The sequence below is a fragment of the Tachypleus tridentatus genome, chromosome 2 (assembly GCF_004210375.1).
Source record: "Tachypleus tridentatus isolate NWPU-2018 chromosome 2, ASM421037v1, whole genome shotgun sequence".
Classification (NCBI taxonomy): domain Eukaryota; kingdom Metazoa; phylum Arthropoda; class Merostomata; order Xiphosura; family Limulidae; genus Tachypleus; species Tachypleus tridentatus.
Window position 1 is genome coordinate 109,687,532 of NC_134826.1, and position 20,013 is coordinate 109,707,544.

General features: G+C 32.4%; 1 protein-coding gene across 2 annotated transcripts in view; it reads right to left on the reverse strand.

Annotated features, from left to right (window-relative positions):
* LOC143244822 (uncharacterized) overlaps nucleotides 1-18,398 on the reverse strand; it is a 171,108-nt gene extending 152,710 nt beyond the window's left edge. Inside the window, exon 1 of one of the 2 annotated variants that reach the window (XM_076490198.1) lies at nucleotides 18,089-18,398. In XM_076490198.1, coding sequence (XP_076346313.1) covers nucleotides 18,089-18,191 — 103 coding nt within the window. In that variant the 5' untranslated portion in view covers nucleotides 18,192-18,398. The remainder of the gene's footprint in view (nucleotides 1-18,088) is intronic. The other variant, XM_076490199.1, reaches the window with a different exon arrangement.
* Nucleotides 18,399-20,013: the final 1,615 nt, after the last annotated feature.

A 20,013-nucleotide genomic window follows, 5' to 3' on the forward strand; every position in this document is an offset into this window, starting at 1 on the left:
CCGTTTTAAAGGGTTTTTATTCATTTCTATCAATGATCCTTGAAACTACGTATTTTTCTAACACCATGAAAAGGTAAAATACATACAGGGTAAAGAGATTAAGGTTTTTCTAAGTTTAGAGTAAAATATTATGTAAAACTGCATTACTTTGAATAGGACGCAAATGCAAGTATTACAGGCTGTTTCAACTTTTTAATAGGTTATCTGGTTATACATATGGATAATGTAACTGTTTGACGACAAAAACATCACCCTGTGAAAGGTAAGAAAGAAAAATAATAATTTGGCAAACTAAAAGCTAAAATCTAGAATATACATAATATTATTCAAAAACCATTATTTAAAACCTTTAATAAAATCCTGTGTGCACCTTGAGCTAGGATATATGTATATGTGTGTTTGTTGCTTTGTGGACTATGCTCCTACGACTTTCCGAAACACGAACTCGGCGATGACGCCCGAAACCTTCTCTTTCTGACATAGGATTTCCCTTCACAGAATCTATTATGTGAGTCGACAATCGTCGTCTGGTATCTATTGCACTCTTAATCTCACAGAGTATCATTTATGTTGTAGTTACTTCAGAAATTTTAGATGAACGAGCCAAAGCATGGCATATTACGTTCTAACACCATCGTATGAATTCATTATATCGATTTCTCTGCCGCTTTCAAAAAACAACTCGTATGCAAGACCATATATTTTAAAACTGTCTCAGTGTTTTTTTTATAGCAAAGCCACATGGGGCTATCTGCTGAGCCCACCGAGGAGAATCAAACCCCTGATTTTAGCGTTGTAAATCCGGAGACATACCGCTGTACTAGCGGGGGCCAACTGTCTGAGTTTTTAGCGATGTGGTACATGAGACAATTAAACATAGAATTGTTGGTATTTAAGCTATATTGTCAAAAATAAATATATCTTTTCATCAGAACCCTATCTTTCAACAAAAAGTTGTTAACTACAAAAGAAAACAACTCAGCTGTTTTTTCCAGCGAATCATCTAATATTATACCATAATATTTTAACGTATGTGCTCTACAGTGGCATTGCGATTTATCTGTGGTCTTAACAATGTTCAAACTGGGTTTTGTTTCTCGTGGTGAGCAGAGCAGAGATACCCTGTTGTACAACTTTGTATTTAACTACAAACGAACGAACGAGCTTTATATTGTATAATTCATACAGTAAAAGTGTCACTAAACAACTGGTTTGCTGAATTTCAAAAAAAAACACCAAAAAACAACAAATTTTATTGCATGTAAGACATCACTTTTATGATAAATGTGTCATTTTTATCAGGTAATATAATACCAGAGATGCCAACTATTTCAAATGACTGAGCGCAATGATTATAAACAGAACCCTTTACATTTGCGGCTACTAGGGCTGACCAATGTCTTTAAGCTGTAGTTTTGGTTCTAACACAGCCATATTTTCCGCTATATCAGAGTCTGGGAACATTTTTCTGAATAGATGTCCTGCATGATCGGCTACAGCTAGGGGTAAATTATGAGCAATGACGAATTGCGTGAACATCACTTCTGCATTTAAGGTTTCATATTCTGAATTCTTACTCATAAAAAAGTCGTTATCTGAAACGTTTTTGTCTTCGCCTCAGCTTTTGTTGGTGAGATGCCGATTTTGTATGTCTGGAACAATCATTTATCCCGCCATGTGCCACAGAAAAATCGATGTGACAAACTGTACAAGACGCATGACTGTTACTGACTTTTGATGGAATGACCGGATATTTTGCACTATACTCTTTCCTAAATTTTTGATTCACAGTTTTAGTCCTTTAAGATTTGCCAGAAAGAAGACAATCTGGTGAACGAGGCCTCTTTTTTCCATCTTGTGAACGATCGCATTGGTGTTTCTATGCCGCTTAGAAAACGAGAAATACCCATCTACGCGAGCGCTGATTGGCTGACAAGCACTGATGACGCAACTATGGATTCCCCCACGTACCCAGTATGGAGAAGCACCGCACTCAAACTATTGGTAGGCGTCGGAGATACAAATATATTTTTTTATTATTTCAAGCACAAACATGATTATCGCAAGTAGCCATTTGGACTATGTCTTTTATTTATTATCAAAATTTATTTGTATCTCACTAAAATTTTCTTTTCATCCCTTTTAAGCCCTGGGGGAACAATTTATCATTTTATTATATAGGCCTATATAATATATAATAATTTGGGAGTTGCAACAAGTCGTAATATTTGTCTGTATGAGTGTATAGTCGTAATGTATACATCAAAATCGTAATTGTTGGCATCTCTGTAATACTCATATACTTTATTTTGCTGTTAAAATAGTCTAGAAGATATGTAAAGAAAAACTAATGTGCAGGTAATTTAAAATATTAATTAAACTATTTGTTTTTTTATTAATAAAGCTCGTTGAGGGCATAAAATATTCCTGTCTTGCATAAAATATAATGTGTAAAAGTCGGAACTTATCAAATTGATTACTTTGTTCACAAGTTTAGTGAAAAAAAAGAAGAACATAATACTTGATATTAATCAATTCAAATCATATTCATGTGTAATATCCTTATTACCACTGGTACATTATTATATGAATTTCTTTATGTTTATCATCCGTAGTGTCGTAAAACACATTCTTACATAATATCTAAAGTCATTCGATACACAAATATGTTACACAATTCTTATAAATATTTGCACATGAGATAAAACACTTTTTTACTTTGTGTAATTTATTTAAAAGTATTAAAATTACAATCTACACCATATTTACTAAAAAGTAGCAAAGATATTTAAGGTCTTACAACGATATGCTCTATGAAATCGTTTGTTTATTTGAAGTTAAGCACAAACCTACACAATGAGCTATCTGTAAGTATCAAAATCCAGTCTCTAGTATTGCAAGTCCGTAGACATACCGGCTGTACCACTGTGAAGCATTCTACCAAATAAATGTATTTTTTTGTTGTTGTTTGGTAGTTTATGGTTTATGTGAACCATCATTTCAAAATCTCTCAAATATATCATTACAATCAGTTCTATCACCTCAGGGTTAGTAAATGAAGTATTAAACTGTAATTAATTAATCAAAGCTATAACACGGGGATAGCAAAATTATTTAAGCAATACGTATTAAAATAATAATTTTACAATTTATTATCAAGTCACAAACAAAGGAAAAATACACAACTATATAACAGTAGCCAAAATATCGGACATATTTACCTAATTTATTTCCAATGGAAAAATTTATTGTATCACTGATTATGAGCTTTGAATAAGTTATATGCCTTGTTATAATCAGTTGTTATATAATTAATTTACAAATAGTCATATAACTAAAAATCAGTGATTGACAAGTGTTATTATACTGTATAACAAGGAAAAGAGCACTAATACGTTTCAATAACCTAAGGAAAGTTCTACTTTACAAAATTTTAATATAGATGCTGATGAATGTACTCAGTGGTTATTTCTTCCAGTGTTGTATAATTAGAAAATAAATCAGTATTTGTAATCACTTACATGCATCATAAGACAATAGTATTCCTTTTTTTTTGTATATTTAAACACCAAATGCTTTATTCTGTACCTTGGGAATTTCTTAGAAGAATAAATTGAAACAGTATTTAAATCAAACTCTGCTTGCCATATTCAATGCAATTGAAACATTTTACTTAATACAGAGCTCATTAAGCCGACTGGGGTACAATAAGTACAGTAGTGGTTGGGACACTATTTATAAAAGCTATTTGATGGCTATTATCAATGCTGACATAATATTGTTTAAATAATATTATACCTATTATTTTTTCTTTGGGAATACATTCTATAGTTGCAGCCGTGGGGGCGTTATAATGTTACGGTCAATTCCACTATTTGTTGGTAAAAGAGTAACCCAAGAATTGGCGGTGGGTGGTGATGACTAGTTCCCTTCTCTCTGGTCTTACACTGCTAAATTAGGGACGGCTAGCGCAGATAGCCCTTATGTAGCTTTGCGCGAAATTCAAAACAAACCAAATGTACAAATTTTACATAAATAGATCTGATCAAGTGAACATTAAATTTTTCTTAAATATAATATTGTATTTATAATATTGTTTTTACAGCTCTGATGTACATAAATTATAGCTTAGAAATGCTTAATTTTACTTTATATATTACGGTCATTTTCAAAAACACATTTATATAAATAGTTTACATCACACCTTTCAAATTTATGATTGTTTATGATCAACAAATGTTAGGCTTTTGTAAAAACTGTTTTCATTTATTATTAAATTCCCGTTTACCTTTTTTTCTCGGTTTTGAGGGTTTGTTTTAATACAGTATTTTTTTCCAGCTCTTCAAAATAACAAAAGCGGTCTTTCTGATTTTGAGATCATTAAATGTATATTTTTTTGGTGTTAACAACACATAGTAGTTTTAAGAAGAGAATTGTAAAAACGCCTCAACTTCTAGATTTAAATAAGTTTTGGTGAGAATTTTAGGCTATTTGTCATTCTTTGTGACAAAAGAATGTTCCAGAACTCTATCGACCTTTTGATTGAATTCCACCTTGATTGAATTCCACCTTGATTGAATTTCTGTTTCCCACGTTGTTGAGTTAACCACCGTGATCAAGTAGAGCTTGACAGTTTTAGCCCTTGGCCTAACTACATCAGCGGATCTTCAGGTAAAGCCAAACTCCCATGAAGTCACACGTTCAATTTTCTCGAGTCCCTCTATAGGGGGAGTGGAATATACAATGTCTACTAGAAAAATTGAAAGGCTACAGAATCTTGTCTAGTTTTCTATGTAGCTTATCGTTTTAGCTACGAGGAAAAGTAAAACGTGAATCCGTATTATACCGACATGCTTCAAACTATTTTTCCAAGTACTCTTTAAATACAATTTGTAAGCTCAGGTACAATGTCAAATGGTCATTCAGAGTATCATTATTAATCAAAACCACGTTTAAGTTATTGAGAAAAATGTTCATGAGAATTATGATTAAAGAATAACATAAGATTAAACATGTTTGTATCGAAGTTTGTTTGCATAGAATTAAGCACAAAGTTATACAATGTGATATCTTTGTTTTGCCCATCACAGGTATCGAAACCCGGTTTTTAGCGCTATGAGGCCCCAGAACATTTCGCTGTGCCACTAGAAGGGGGACATTAATGGGAAAAATAACTTATGATATAAACATATTTATATATTTAAGAAGATAGATGAGCGGGCATTGTAATGTTTTCCTCAATTAGGTTTGTTTATTTTTGAATTTCGCGCAAAGCTACACGAGGGCTATCTGCGCTAGCCGTCCATAATTTTGCAGTGTAAGACTAGAGGGAAGGCAGTTAGTCATCACCACCCACCGCCAACTCTCTGGCTACTCTTTACCAACGAATAGTGGGATTGACCGTCATATTATAAAGCTTCCACGGCTGAAAGAGCGAGCATGTTTGGTGCGATGGGGACTCGAACCCGCGACCCTCGGATTACAAGTCGAACGCTTAACGCATCTAGCCATGCCGGGCCCCTCAATTAGGTGGCACAAATAAATAACTGCTGACAAGTATCAAGATACACTGTGTGTTACTAACAGGAGTGGTAATTTAGGGATATTCCACATTCTATGGTAATACAAAATATTTCATATTTTCAATGGATGTGCTCCTTTAGCCTTTTAACATCACGTACCAAATTTCAAGGCAACTCATAAAGTACCAATTGAGATATAACATCTATTTTGATTGAGTTTTTTCCTGTGTTTTTTCTTCGTACCAAAAGTACAGAAACTTTATATCATGAAAGAAACATACTTAGGTTTTATGGGGTTTTTAAAATGTGGTTCACTGATAGATCTTTTTGACCTACAATTAGGTGACAAATCTGGAATACGTATAAGCCAAATTTACAAAGTTATTCGGCAAACATTTAATAACAAATTTTGCACACGCCTATGCAAACCGTCATGTGAAATATCGGTCTAACACTTTTAATAGAACTTCACCTTAGAGTAAGAGAGGAATGTTTTTGATATTTTGTCATTCGGATTAAAGACGATTAATTTAGAGCATTAAAACTTTTGGGTGAAAGAACGTGAAGCTACACAAGTACTGGTTAGGCCAAGCAAACTGAATTAGCAGTTTCTAGCTCATGTTTTCAAAAGAGCTGTATGTTGTACTGTTATTTTTATGCAACTCTACAGCACAAACGTACTCAATTTTATACAATTATAATAATTAAAAGCGTTTAGCTTCACGTGATAGTAGCCTAATCAATAATGATGCTTGATATGGTTGTACCCCTTACATGGGTGTGATGACGAGAAACTGTTAATCCAAATTCCTTGGAGTTAGTTAGAATAAAGGAAGTTGTTAGCAGTATTCTAGAGAGTAAAGTTACCGCCATGTACTTTAAAGAACCTGGTTGGTTTTATAAAATAAATGTCTGTTTCAAATGACAGCATTGCAATCCTAAGGATAATGTTCGTTATTAAAGAATTTTGCTTTCTTATTTGGTATGGTTTGTTGGTGTGTAATTAACAAAAATTCATGATATCTAATCAAAAACACTCCAGGTGTGAAGAGAAGATACGACCAAAAAAATGATTCAGCTACACTTATAGTATTAATAAGAAGTTTACAGCGTATTTTGTTTTACTCCATGCCCTATCATACTCCAAATTGAACAAAAAAACGTGACCTGGTTAACTAATGAATGAATATTTGCTACAAATTCTTATCAATGCTATAAATGTAGCTACTAGTTTAACCATCAATTTTGATTTCATTCCTTTCAGTCGTACGCTGAATCCTTTTTTGACCGCACCTTTTTTTCACACCTAAGGTGTTTTTCATTATCTCTCTCTCTCTCACTAAACGTCTTCCGCTGGTACAGTGGTAAGTTTACGGACTTACAATGCTAAAATCAGAGATTCGATTTCCCTCGATGGACTCAGCAGATAGCCCGATGTGGATTTGCTATAAGAAAACAAACACAAACATTCACTAAAAAGTTACTTAGAGACATTTAGACGAGTAAACAAAATGTAACAGAAATGCAAGTTAACCTAGTAAAGTTCTTGTGGTTTCGACAAATTAAACTGTCTTCTGCTGAAGAAAAGGAAGATATATTTGTAGTAGATGTTTCTTTTTAAAACATAGACTAACAGGACGTCAATGAACTTTGATGGTAGCTACAATGTGAATCAATTAATGAACTAGTTGTAGTTTGTATACTTGTATTTTCATGAACGATCATGCACCAAAACAGCATGATAACATCCAAATTTCAGTATTTTACAGTTATGTATACAAAAATAATATGAAATATTTTGTTTTATCCGAGGGTCGCGGGTTCGAATCCCCGTCACACCAAACTTGCTCGCCCTTTCAGCCGTGGGGGCGTTATAATGTGAGGGTTAATCATACTGTTCGGTGGTAAAAAAAGTAGCCCTAAAGTTAGCGGTGGGTGGTGATGACTAGCTGCCTTCCCTGCATTACTTAATGACGTTAGAGATAATTTTGCATCATGCTTTATTTGATAAGCTTTGTAGCAATTTTGTATTATATTTAAGTTGCAAAGTTTGACTGAATGGATTGTTTTTATGCTATTTATTGAGGTTTTGGTTATTTTGTATCATACTTAAATGGAATGTAAGTCATTCGAAACGTAGACTTGAAGCAGATGTGTAACAATAAACCATCAGATTTATGCTTTGATTGTTTCATACCTTTATAAACGCTTCAAGACCGACCACATGTAAAAAACAACATGTCCCTTACATAATTTAAACAACTATAAGTGCAATGGTTTCGTAGAAGTAACAAATAAAATTTCAAATATTTAGATTTACAAAAATATAGGGTACATTTATGATTTTAGAGAAACTGACTTACTAGTGGTCATTTAGTTTGTTTTACAAGACAGCTTATTTTCTTTACTATAGCTTGCAAGTGAACGTTTTTCAAATCGAAGATACGTTAACTGAACATAACAAGGGTACAGAACTAGGATATTTAGTTGTCATCTAATATATAAATATAAATAGAAAGCAGCAACGTTTTTTTATGCATATACCATAAATTAAACCGTGGTAAGTAGGATTTCTCTTGGATGTTTAACGTTCTTTATCTTCTAATACTGACATGATAATAACGAAAAAAATTACAATTAGTAGTCACCAACTAGAATGTTGAACAGAAATTTATTGCTCAGCCTTTCTAGGTTTAAACTGTTAACAGTACACTTAGGATACGGCTCATTTTCACTAGATTTAAATTGTTAATATTGTCTATTATCCGGATGATTCTCACTACGTTTAGATGAAGATTACACGCAAGACACAAATCATTCACACCAGAATTAATTTTTTTAAATGACATGGAAGACACAGAACAGCCTTTCATATAATAATGGTAAAATAACATACAAGACAGATTAGTTTTTTTTACTCTCTACTGGTAGGATACTGTGTAATGAAAGATAATGTAGTTTTATTTTATCCCATATGCTTTCTTATGGTTTCTCAAGTTTCTCCAAAACTGGAGTATTAAAGCAACATTTATTTATACATGAAACTGCTGTGTACACGTACATTTTCTATTCCATATCACTTTTATTCATTGTTACATTTGTATGAGAAAATAAATCTACTACTTCGTACTAGAATTCGTCACTAGTTATCATTTTAATAAAAATAACTGACAAAAACCCTTTACTAAATACGCCCGACCCCGCTTAGTACAGCAGTATGTCCACGGATTTACAACGCTCCAATCAGGGGTTCGATTCCCCGCGGTGGGCTCAGCAGATAGCTCGATGTGGCTTTGCTACAAGAAAAACACACACACAAAATACTCATTTAGAATGTTAAGTAAATTGTTTGTTAAATCAAAATAACAATATATAAAGTACTTGTTATTCACGCTGTAAAGAAACACCTGTTTTAAAATTAAGAAAAATTACATGTATTTTGTTTTAAAACAAGACCCATATTTTTAAATCAGGAAAATTTGATGTATTTAGTTTTAAAACGAAATCTACCATTATCGATTAGTGAAATGGGAATATATTTTCCTTGTTATTCGTGGTAATTTATTTTAAATCTAAAATAAATTCCTGTTCAGAATATCAAAAGGTGCAGAAAGCGATCATCAAAAATAATGATGTTTACCAATAAAATAAAATTCAATCATGTTGGCTATGTGCTTCCAGAAGATGTGCTGCTAAAACAGAATTCGTACACCAAGATATCTTGATGAACTTCAAAAGTATTAGAACAAATATAACAGCTGGTTGTAAGTAATACGCGTTAGTATAATTCATATATTTCTTGTTATTCAACTCTAATCAATAGAAGTCCAGTGTCACTATATAAATCATCATATTCACAGTCCTGGTCCCTGTTACAGTAAGAAGTACTGTAATTCAACTGTTATGGGGAATAAATATATGAAAAACGGGCAGCATGTACTTCCTAGAAACGCTTGGTTACGGACGGCGTGTGACAGTAAAGATCATACGCTTATTCGCTAACTATAATTTAGTGTCATATAATTCGGCGTTGGTTTTATACATTTTTAAAAGACTTGTACCATAAAGGTTTAATAACCGTAAAGCAGATAAACTATTTGCCAAAGACTTTGCTTACATTAATCATCAGAAGAAAGTCAGTAGTCACTGATTTCTGATCAGCTTACTCTACCTTTTCAAAATGACCTAAAGTATCTTTACACAATATGCAAGTTTTATAAGTTTTAAATTCTGTTATTTTCAAAGCTATTTGTCAAATATTCAATATTCTAATGTATTTGAAATACATAAGTAGTAAGTGTACATGTGAATATTAACATGTGCAACCTACGTAGGAAACTAGTGATTAACCGATATGTTGCGACAGATTTATTGTTATACATTTATTTTAATACCTATGTTTGATTCAGTTTGATGCATGTAACATATATTGTTTGTTAGCTGCACTCGGTACACAATAAACCTTAGATGATATAACTGCCGTTAACGTTTATTAATTGGAAAACTACTGAATTTCATCAGGAATTTTATAGATTTCAAACATTACGTTCAACTTCAAAGAATTAGCTTTGGACGTTAATATTTCTACGAGGACTTTAGATATCTATCTTCATCTGTGGAAAGCAAGCTTGTAAATCGCGTTAGGCCAAACGAGAACAGAGCTAGCTAGCAATCCCGTCAAGTGGCTTTAAAAATACAAGTAATAAAATGAGTTATTTCATACAGGTTGATCGATAACGGTGCAAACACGCCTGGGTTTTAATCATTAGTATTTTCTGAAAAAAAAATCGGTAGTTCAGATCATTTTAGTCAGTGATCACGTGTCATTATTTAAACCGGTCAAAACTTACCCTTCCCTTGTTGTTGAACATGATACGAGAGTATCGAAAAACTTTTGTATGCAGTAAACACTAATCCTTCAGCCTATAAAATGCTGGGTTTTAAAAGTTTAATTTCACCACAAAGAAACAGAAATTAGACGGTCGGGATGGTAATAACAGGGATGACACAAGCCAGGGTCGCGGCACACTTTGAGGTGCACCTTCATGCAGGACAACACACGTCAGCACACAGCAAGAGTGTGTACAAATTGTTTGAATGAGAACAATGTGAATGTTCTGGACTGGCCTTCATATTCACCCGACATGAATCCCATTGAGCATCTCTGGAACATTCTGGATCAGTGTATCCATCACCGGGTTCCTGACCCTGCTCTCTCGCTGAACTACATGCAGCACTTATGACTGAGTGGAACATCTTCCTCCAAAGGCAAATTGAGAATCTGATTACATCTATGCCATGCAGGATCCAGGCTCTTCTGGTGGCGAATGGAGGACATACCCGTTATTAGTGTTCTAGACGTTGAAATCCTGATTAAACTGTTTGTGCGTAGTTTCTAATCAAACTTGAATATTACGAAGTGCAAAGACATGATGATTTCATGATATGTACATTAAAAAAGTTATGTTTAACCTAGCGTATTAAAATTGTTTAACTGTATATACGTTGTTGCGTTTTTAATGCCTATCAGTATATATCTGTGAATCAACATAAAAATAATTTGCATCTTGTGGACCTGCACTGTGGATGAAATGTTCAGTTCCAGACCAGGTGGAAGACTGAATATAGTTTGTGAGTTGGTGATGACGAGAAACCCACTTGTTGAGAAATTTATATGCAAAAACGGCTCGTTTGGGCTGAGAAAACACTTTACTCTTCTATGTAAAGTGTTTTCTCAGCCCAAACGAGCCGTTTTTGCATATAAGTTTGTGAGTTGATAAATGTTTTACATATAAATAATTATTCGTATTAACTACTTGTAATAACCATTATTATAAACTGTATTAAAATATATTTATAATAAGAAAAAAAAATGTATGCACCAATCTCGTTGGCAAATATAATACATTTCATGCATATTAACATTTTATTAAGTTACTAATTAAAATTAAATTTCTGTGTATTTGAAATTGTAACACATAAAGTATGTAACATAATAAATCGGAAACTCGTCGGAGATAAATTATAATACGCAACATAATAAATTCGGGTTCATATCCGAGATGTGAATCAGAGAAAAAAGATTCAAAATAAATTCAAATCATAATTCAATTTATATTTTGTTTCTTTAATTTCGCACAAAGCTACACGAGAGCTATCTGCGCTAGCCATCCCTAATTTTTCAGTGTAAAACTAGAGGGAAGGCGCTTAGTCATCACCATCCACCGCCAATTCTTGGGCTACTCTTCTACCAACGAATAGTGGGATTGATTGTAACATTATAACGCCTCCACGGCTGAAAGAACGAGCATGTTTGGTGCGACGGGGATACGAACCTACGACCCTCAGATTACTAGTCGAACGCCCTTGAGTAGCTTTGCACGAAATTCAGAAACAAACAAACAAGTAAACGTTTTGAGGCCGAACAAGCCCGTATCGAAGCCGAGAAAGAAATAAAGTGAAAGAAATAGAAATTAGACTAAACTTCGATCAACCATGCAAAATGACAATTTTGACTCAATTTATATATTAAAGTAGTAAAATAATTTGTTGAATACTGCTAAATTTTGAGAAGGTTGCACAAACCCAAGTTTTTCCTCATTTTGATTATTTTTTTTTTATATTTATATGACATTTTACAAATAAATTCGTTAAATATCATTATTTGGTTCCTTTTACGTAATATTTTTTCTTAAAGAGCCTGAACTTCTGAAATGATTCCTTTTGATTTTACCGAGCCTAAACAGAGAAGTTATTAAATAGAAAAAATACTTCTGTTTAACTTACTTAACAGTTACCATACTAATAATATTAGATCACCCTAACGGATTAAAATTATGAATGTAAAAATCACAAATGCTTGTAAGAAAATGTTCTTCCTTGATAAAAATTAGATATTACTTTTAAATGACACAACTTGCAAGGTGAGAATGCCTCTGGTTTGTGTTTATATGAGACATGGCGATGGTGTTCGCAGGTCACAAGCAAAGAGCATTTGCAGAGAAAGCCAAACAGAAATGATTTGTTGTTGTTTTTTGTTTTTCTTTATTGACTAGCTTCTCAACAAAATTAATAAACTGAAGTATTAGAGTTATTAATTTTAGTAAAACTATAATTTCTAAATGTTTTAACTGATTATTGTTTGAGAAAAATAATATGTAGAAAAGAGATCAATAAGGAAATAATATATAGTGACAGAATATATTATGGCAACTTAATTAAAACATATATGTCAGAAAATTTAAAAATAAAGTTTTTTATCACACGGTCTGAAATCCTTTTACTTGTAGACAGTGGATTGCGGATTAACATACGAATGACAAAGAAGGCTGAACGATCTATCAGATAAGTAAGTAAACATACATTTCCAAAAGGATGTTTTATGGCTTAGGAGAAGAAATGAAACTTTTGAAGAGCTATCATGCATTATGTTTTCAAAACCTACTAATAGAATGAGCAAGTGACTAAAAGCTGTGGTTGAAAATCGAATATTTAATAATATCTTCATTTTTTAAGTGTTTGATTGAATAAAAGTGAGAAGAGTTTTAAACGACTCTATCTATCGGCTTCTTAACACAATGGATCTGCTTACTCTACTAAAGTAATAGTAATGATGAATACTTCACTTCAGGTGTAATATTTTATAAACAACTCTTAAGTGTTATAAATTCGTTATATAATGTTAAATAGATCAATTTCATCCCACTCGGTTCAAAATTATTATACACAAAGTAATAATTAGGCAAGATTAATCACTGAAACATGGTAATTAAAATGAAGTTAAGATTTTCCTTTACGTCCTTTCCTTCATCAACCAAATATTAGGAAGGTATTATTTAACCACCAACATGTCTTATCACGAAGAATGCTCATCTGCATTAAACACAGTATCAAAACCTCCCCAGTGGCCGTGGTAGACAGAGCACAGATGGCCTATTGTACGCGTACGCCTTTATGCTTAATTCTAAACAAACAAACACTAAACACAATATTAGAAACCAATACTGTCGATAAAATAACACTTACAAGGTCTGGCTACCTTATAGCTTATTGACTTTCAAATAATTATGCTCATAAAACTGTTCAAAGACCGTACCTAATCGAGTATTTGATTGGAACTTTAACGACTCTTGTGAAACAAACAAAAAAATGAAATAGGTTAAATTCAGAACAGAGTCATTGGGTTATCCCGATCTTGTTTCTAGGGTGTAATTGAGCTCCTAGACAATGTAAATAATTTATTACTGAAAGCCTTACCAAAATATTTTAACCCAATGATAATATGGTTCTGAAAAGTAACATGAAAAGTTGTCTCCATGCCAACCACTTGGTTAAAGGCAACTTCGAGAACTAGTCCTTTAGATGCCACCTTTCAATGTGTTTTGGTTCGTGTAATTACATGTTATACTTGATTTGATTTTTATTATCAAAGTAACATTCACATTTTATTTGTACGTAAATGTTACACCCATTAGCAATGATTGTTGAAGATGGAAAGTAAAATTTCTAACGATACTGTAACCAGGTGACTTAGTCAAAAACCTGTCAATTCTATACGACGATAAGAAGCAATATCCATTATATAAATAAATTTTGAAAATGTTTACAATGGCTGACTTTTACTAGCAGAATGTTGTAAATATGAAATGAATTCTAACTCAAGAGATTTTGTAAAGAAATATATAATTATATTACAGAAGAAAAAAACATTCTAAGAATCAAGCTGTTTTTATCATAAAATGTCATATTAGCGGAAAATTAAAAGTTGCAAAAGCTCGGCCCCTTAATTAAATGCAGTACAGGATTTGAACAAATAAGCACGTTTAATAAAGTAGAATCCATAAAAAAATGCTGTTAGTTAATAGATAGCTATTAGAACAAAATAATTAATTGTGTCCCATACAGTAACATTAAAGTTTGGTTCCACAGCATTTGTGTAAGAGAGGTATCAACCAAAAATAACTCAATATGAATCGTGTCCCACTTAGTAGGAAGAAGCTAATTCCATCCCACTTAGTAGCAAGAAGCTAATTCCATCCTACTTAGTAGCAAGAAGCTAATTCCAACGGCAGTTAGTTGAAGAAGGTTAGAAACAAAAAATAATAGAATACTTTTCTCATTTCATACATTAATAGAAACGTCTCCACAGAAACTAAAAAAAATGTTTAATATACGAAAATAACATTATGGAAAACTATTTTTGACAAAAGACGATATATTGTACAATAGATAGCATTATTATATGTTAGCTTGTTTTTTAATAGTTCTTTAAAAGTTACAGCAATGTCGAGGTTACTTCTATTTGAAAGAAACAGAAGTTTTAATTTGTAATAATTATGATATAATCATTAACAAATTTTCAGAATGTACAGTTTCTTATGTCGAAAGTAAGGTGCAGTTCCTAACTATTTTTAGATGGAATGTAATGTGGTAATAAAATACTAACAAAAAACACTCAAATAAGAAGTATTCAGACCAAATAAACTTGTTTTTATTTAATTAAAAGAACTTCTAATACGCATGCCTGAATAAAATAACTAAGTAATAATAGTAGCTGTTGTTAAGGTTAAAAAGATACAAAAATTTGCTTACACAGTAAAAACCTATCTGACCTGTCCTGGATAGGACGGAAACCTGCAAAATTTTGCAGCATTATCTTAAGATTTTTCTATATGGCAGAACCTGTGTAACGTGGACGAAAAATTAGTTTTCACCTGCCTCGTCTATCAACAAGTAGGATTAGAACTTGAGTAAGGCGGATAAAATGTTTTTGATTAAATATTAATTTCTTATTTAATTAATAATTTCATTAAATATTAATAACTTCTTGTTTAATTAATAATTTCTTTAAATATTAATATATTCTCGGACATTTTGTTACAGTAAGTATCGGTTAAATATATTCTGTTCTTTTTTCTGCCGTCATTAATCTGGAGGTCGCAATAGGAAAGAACGATTGCAAATTTATTGATGGAAAAGTTTTGCTTTTGTGAATTTCGCGTAAAGCTACTCGAGGGCTATCTGCGCTAGCCGTCCCTAATTTAGCAGTGTAAGACTAGATGGAAGGCAGCTAGTCATCACCACCCACCGCCAACTCTTGAGCTACTCTTTCACTAACGAATAGTGGGTTTGACCGTCACATTATAACGCCCCAACGACTAAAAGGGTGAGCATATTTGGTGCGACGGGGATACAAACACGCGAGCTGATAGAAAACTAGAGAAGCCATGGGTAATAGGTAAAACTGAAAATCGCGCTGTTTCAAAATTTAAGGAAGAATCAACTTCCTGTGGAATGGAAAGCGAATAATAAGGCGTCGATGACAAGTGCTATATTCGAGGAATTTTTGAACAATTTAAACCAAATAATGGAACAAGAAAATAGGAATATTCTACTTTTCCTAGATAATGCAACTTGTCATGAAAAGTTCAACCTTAAAATGTTGTTTGTTTAGTCTTTCTACCTCCATGTACAACATCAGTTCTACAACCATTAGGTAATGAAATTATACAGTATATAAAATTGAAATAATTGATGCTTCAGCATATTATTGCAAACATGGACGACTGTAAAAGAGCATTTGAAAAGACCATGAAATTTGACGTGTTAGATGCAATTGTATTTTTAAGTCATTCAGTCAAACGCGTAAAAGATGAATGCGTAATAAAGTGCTTTGGAAATTGTGGATTTATTATTGAAAATTTTAAGAGATCGTAGAAGAGTTGTTTGTTATGACGATTCTAGTGAAATCCAAACTCTGATTGAGAAGATTGATGCAGATGATTCTGCGAACGCGGAAAGTTTTGTGAATGTTCACAAGAATGTTTTAACAGAAACTGATGAAATTGATTTAAAATCTATAATAGAATTGCAAGATGTAACAGTGTAAGAGATTCAAAAGATGAACAAAATGGAAAAGATAGTAAGGAAATAGAAATTCGTACTTCATCGCAAGTGTTAAGTTATATTTACTCTCTCTAATTGTAGGCAGAAATGAAGAAGTAAAATGAATGTCATGAATGGGATGTAGAATTGGCGTTCTATTTTAACCGCATGAGAAAGCCCATTAAAAAACGAAACAGTTGAAATTGCACACTTTCTTCAAATAAATTTGATTAAGATTTTGTGTAATTAAATATATTTTTAGTGTCTATTTTTGTTATTATTCTAATAAATATAGCATAAACAGTATAACAACTTTCTTCACAAAAGTCTTACTTTCCTTGAGTCAAGCAGTTATAACGTTCCGCTCAAAAATTATATATAATTAAGGAAATACATGTTCAATGTCTAAGCCGAAAAACCTGCTTAAGCCGGAAACTTTACTAAGTCCCGTGCGATTCCACCTGAGACAGGTTTTACTGTATAACTGTTTTAATTTTTTGTTACCCTAAAATGTTAGATTGTCTTAAACCAGCATAGCTTCGTAAGAGAATCATCAGTATGAAACCCAACCATCTTCCTCGTAAAGCCATGAGTTGAAGCCATTGGAAGTGATTGTAGTCTAATAGGTTTATTAAAAGTCCACGTGATTTAATCAAACTCTGGCATTTTTTATCCTAGGAAAACCTGTATCAAATGTTTATTGATTGAAATAATGTCTTACAGGGTAATTATTTCCGGTAATTATATCATGCAATAAATATTTCACACCTTACGATAAAACGTATTAATTACACCGAAATGATTGAGTTAAAACCTGGCCTGCATTCAAACCAGCTTTTACAAGTTTGAACAAGTAGAAAGAAATTAAAAGGAAGTTTCCGAACAAAGACAAAATCAAAATTTCTGGAGTAATCCTGAGTTTTCCAAAATAAAAGATTTTAGGCTTTAGGGATTTTAGTTCCATTTATTGTTTACAAGTCTTAACGTTACCAAGCTGTAAACAGTGTAGTGGAATGTCACAGTTTTAAGAACAAAATTCTCTATTACGTCTTTATTAGGGTTTATATTAAACTTTTATGATGCTATAATGAGTTCTGGCAGAATTCAGAAGAAAAAATTACAAAGATCCCATTTTTAACTGTATTCTTAAATATAGTTTCACCTTCTTCAGTATCTACAAAAAATTAAGTCCGTATTTATGATTTTTTTTCAATACAATTTTTTTTCTTTTCCATACACTTGAATCTTTTAATTACAAAAGCAGTGATCAATTCCGCCAATGTATAAATCTTTGTTATTAGCGACATTTCAACTCTGTTAACGCAACAATTTCCAACTAAAATTGATATGAAGTTTTATTTAGTGATTTTCTCTGTTATCGATCGAGCTTGGCTCATGATACCTCAGTTTAGCTGTAGATGTAATTTTATATGTTAGCTTTACTATACATGAATCTATAACGAAACTAGTAATATAGTTCAGTCTAGAATAATGTTTATATTTGCATGCCCCACAGTTATATGTTTCTTGTTTAGGATATCAAATTATTATTTCCGTACTCTGGCAACAATATTAAAACAAGCTTTGTTTTAATGTGTTAAGTTTTGCTTGTCTTACTTGAAGCAGCAAATGTGCGTAATATTACAGAAAGCTGTATTTACATAGATATAAAAACCACTTACCTGTCTTGATAAGCTTGAAATTGAGCACGTTGTGCTCCAGAAGTGGTTGGTTTAACGAGGGAGAAATAAGGTCCCGGAAATATATTTCACCGTAAGACGCCATGAAACTTTATTTTGCGAACTCTCCTAAAAAAATATTTTTCTAGTAATTAAATTGGCAAGATCCAAGTGACATGTTCCGCGTGCTACTCATGTAGAAAGCCTTTACTGTCTTTTCCTAAAATACTCGGAACAAACTCACTGTCGAAAACACGTACAACCCTCTCAGCAGGTACAGAGCCTTAGAACGTATGAGTGGAAAGTCGCTGTAAGTGGTGGTGCTGAAGCGAGTCCACTGATGCTAGGGGAGGATATATTTAACACAGGAGTAGAAAATATATATAAAGAAAATAATGTAGGAAACTAAGTATAATAGTTACCATGGGAACCGTTGAAAAAAAAAAAAAGCTGTGCAGCGGAAAACAACGATATCACATGAAAATGAATGTAAAAATAATAATTATTAAAACATTTTTCATCATGAAAGATAATAATTTATCATCATGAAAACAGTATTATTCCTGACTTTGTTTGTATTTAACCACCAAAGTACGCAAAAGTATGCTTTGACCGCTAAGGATATTGAAACCCGGTTTCTAGAATTGTAAGTCCACAAACGTTCCGCTGTGCCACTTGTGGGCATTCATGACTTACAGAGAAAACCTAAACTTATATGTCAGTAATGAACAGTAGTGGATGTAACTAAGTGTTACTTTGATGACTGTGTAGTTAAGTAAAGAACTGTGATTCAGTTACCTTCTGATGGCTGTGTAGTTAAGTAAAAAACTGTGATTCAGTTACCTTCTGATACTGTGTAGTTAAGTAAAAAACGAAAGATGACTGGGTGACGAAAAAACTGACGACTGTGTTCTTGAAACAAGATCACGATTATTGTACATCGCAATAAAATGTTTTACAGATGTTTATTTCTATTGTATAACAGGAAGAATATACTTAAAAAACTTTTAGCTTAAACTGTGTCAGTATGATTGGGGAGGGATGCATCCTGATAATTGTAACTTAAGTAAAGGGGAATGACTTGAAACATTATATATAATAAAAAAGAATATAATTAGAATTACTTCTAATGAACTGTTTGTTTATTTCCATTGGTGGCACAATGGAAAGTTTACGAACTTAAAACGCTGAAATCAGAAATTTGATTACCCGCAGTTGACAGAGGAGATAGCCTAATGTGCTTTGAGCTAACAAATAAGGATTTTTTAAGTCTAAAAATGTTGTTAATTATGAGCGATTTTCGGGATTAAATTTTAGAAAGGGTTAAATCGATTTCTTTATAGCTAGAATTAAGTCGTTAAAAACTATTTATTATGACCATTATTTAGGTTTTATTTCTAGCTACATTTAAGCCATAAAAATGTGTTGATTAGAATTTTTATATATTTATTTCCAGTTTTCATTTATGGTTACTGTCCGAGATTTGTTTCTGGTGTGCGTATTGACATAGTTTTCAAACATGAAAATCCTTCTAGTGCATATAGATAAGGTAAAGATATTTCAATTATTTTTAACATGTGGCAAGATTAATCTTCAACAGTCAAGTAAAACAAAATCAAAAGGAAGGACTGCGTTAAAAACAGCAAATCCAATTCTGTGACTAATGATGAGGCTATAATGTGGGATATAAAACGTACTTTTAGGTTTTGGAGATGACCACAGAAGTAAGAACACATTAATCAGTGATGCCGAGAAAACCCACTTGTAGATAAAAATATATATGTAAAAACGGCACGTAAAATTTCTGTTCGCTCCTCTGCGTTCTAAAAAAAAAAATTTCTCAACCCAAATGAGCAGTTTTTACATATATAAGAACCACATTGCTTTGAAGATACACCGTTTGTTAGTCTTAATCTCCGTTCGCTAGT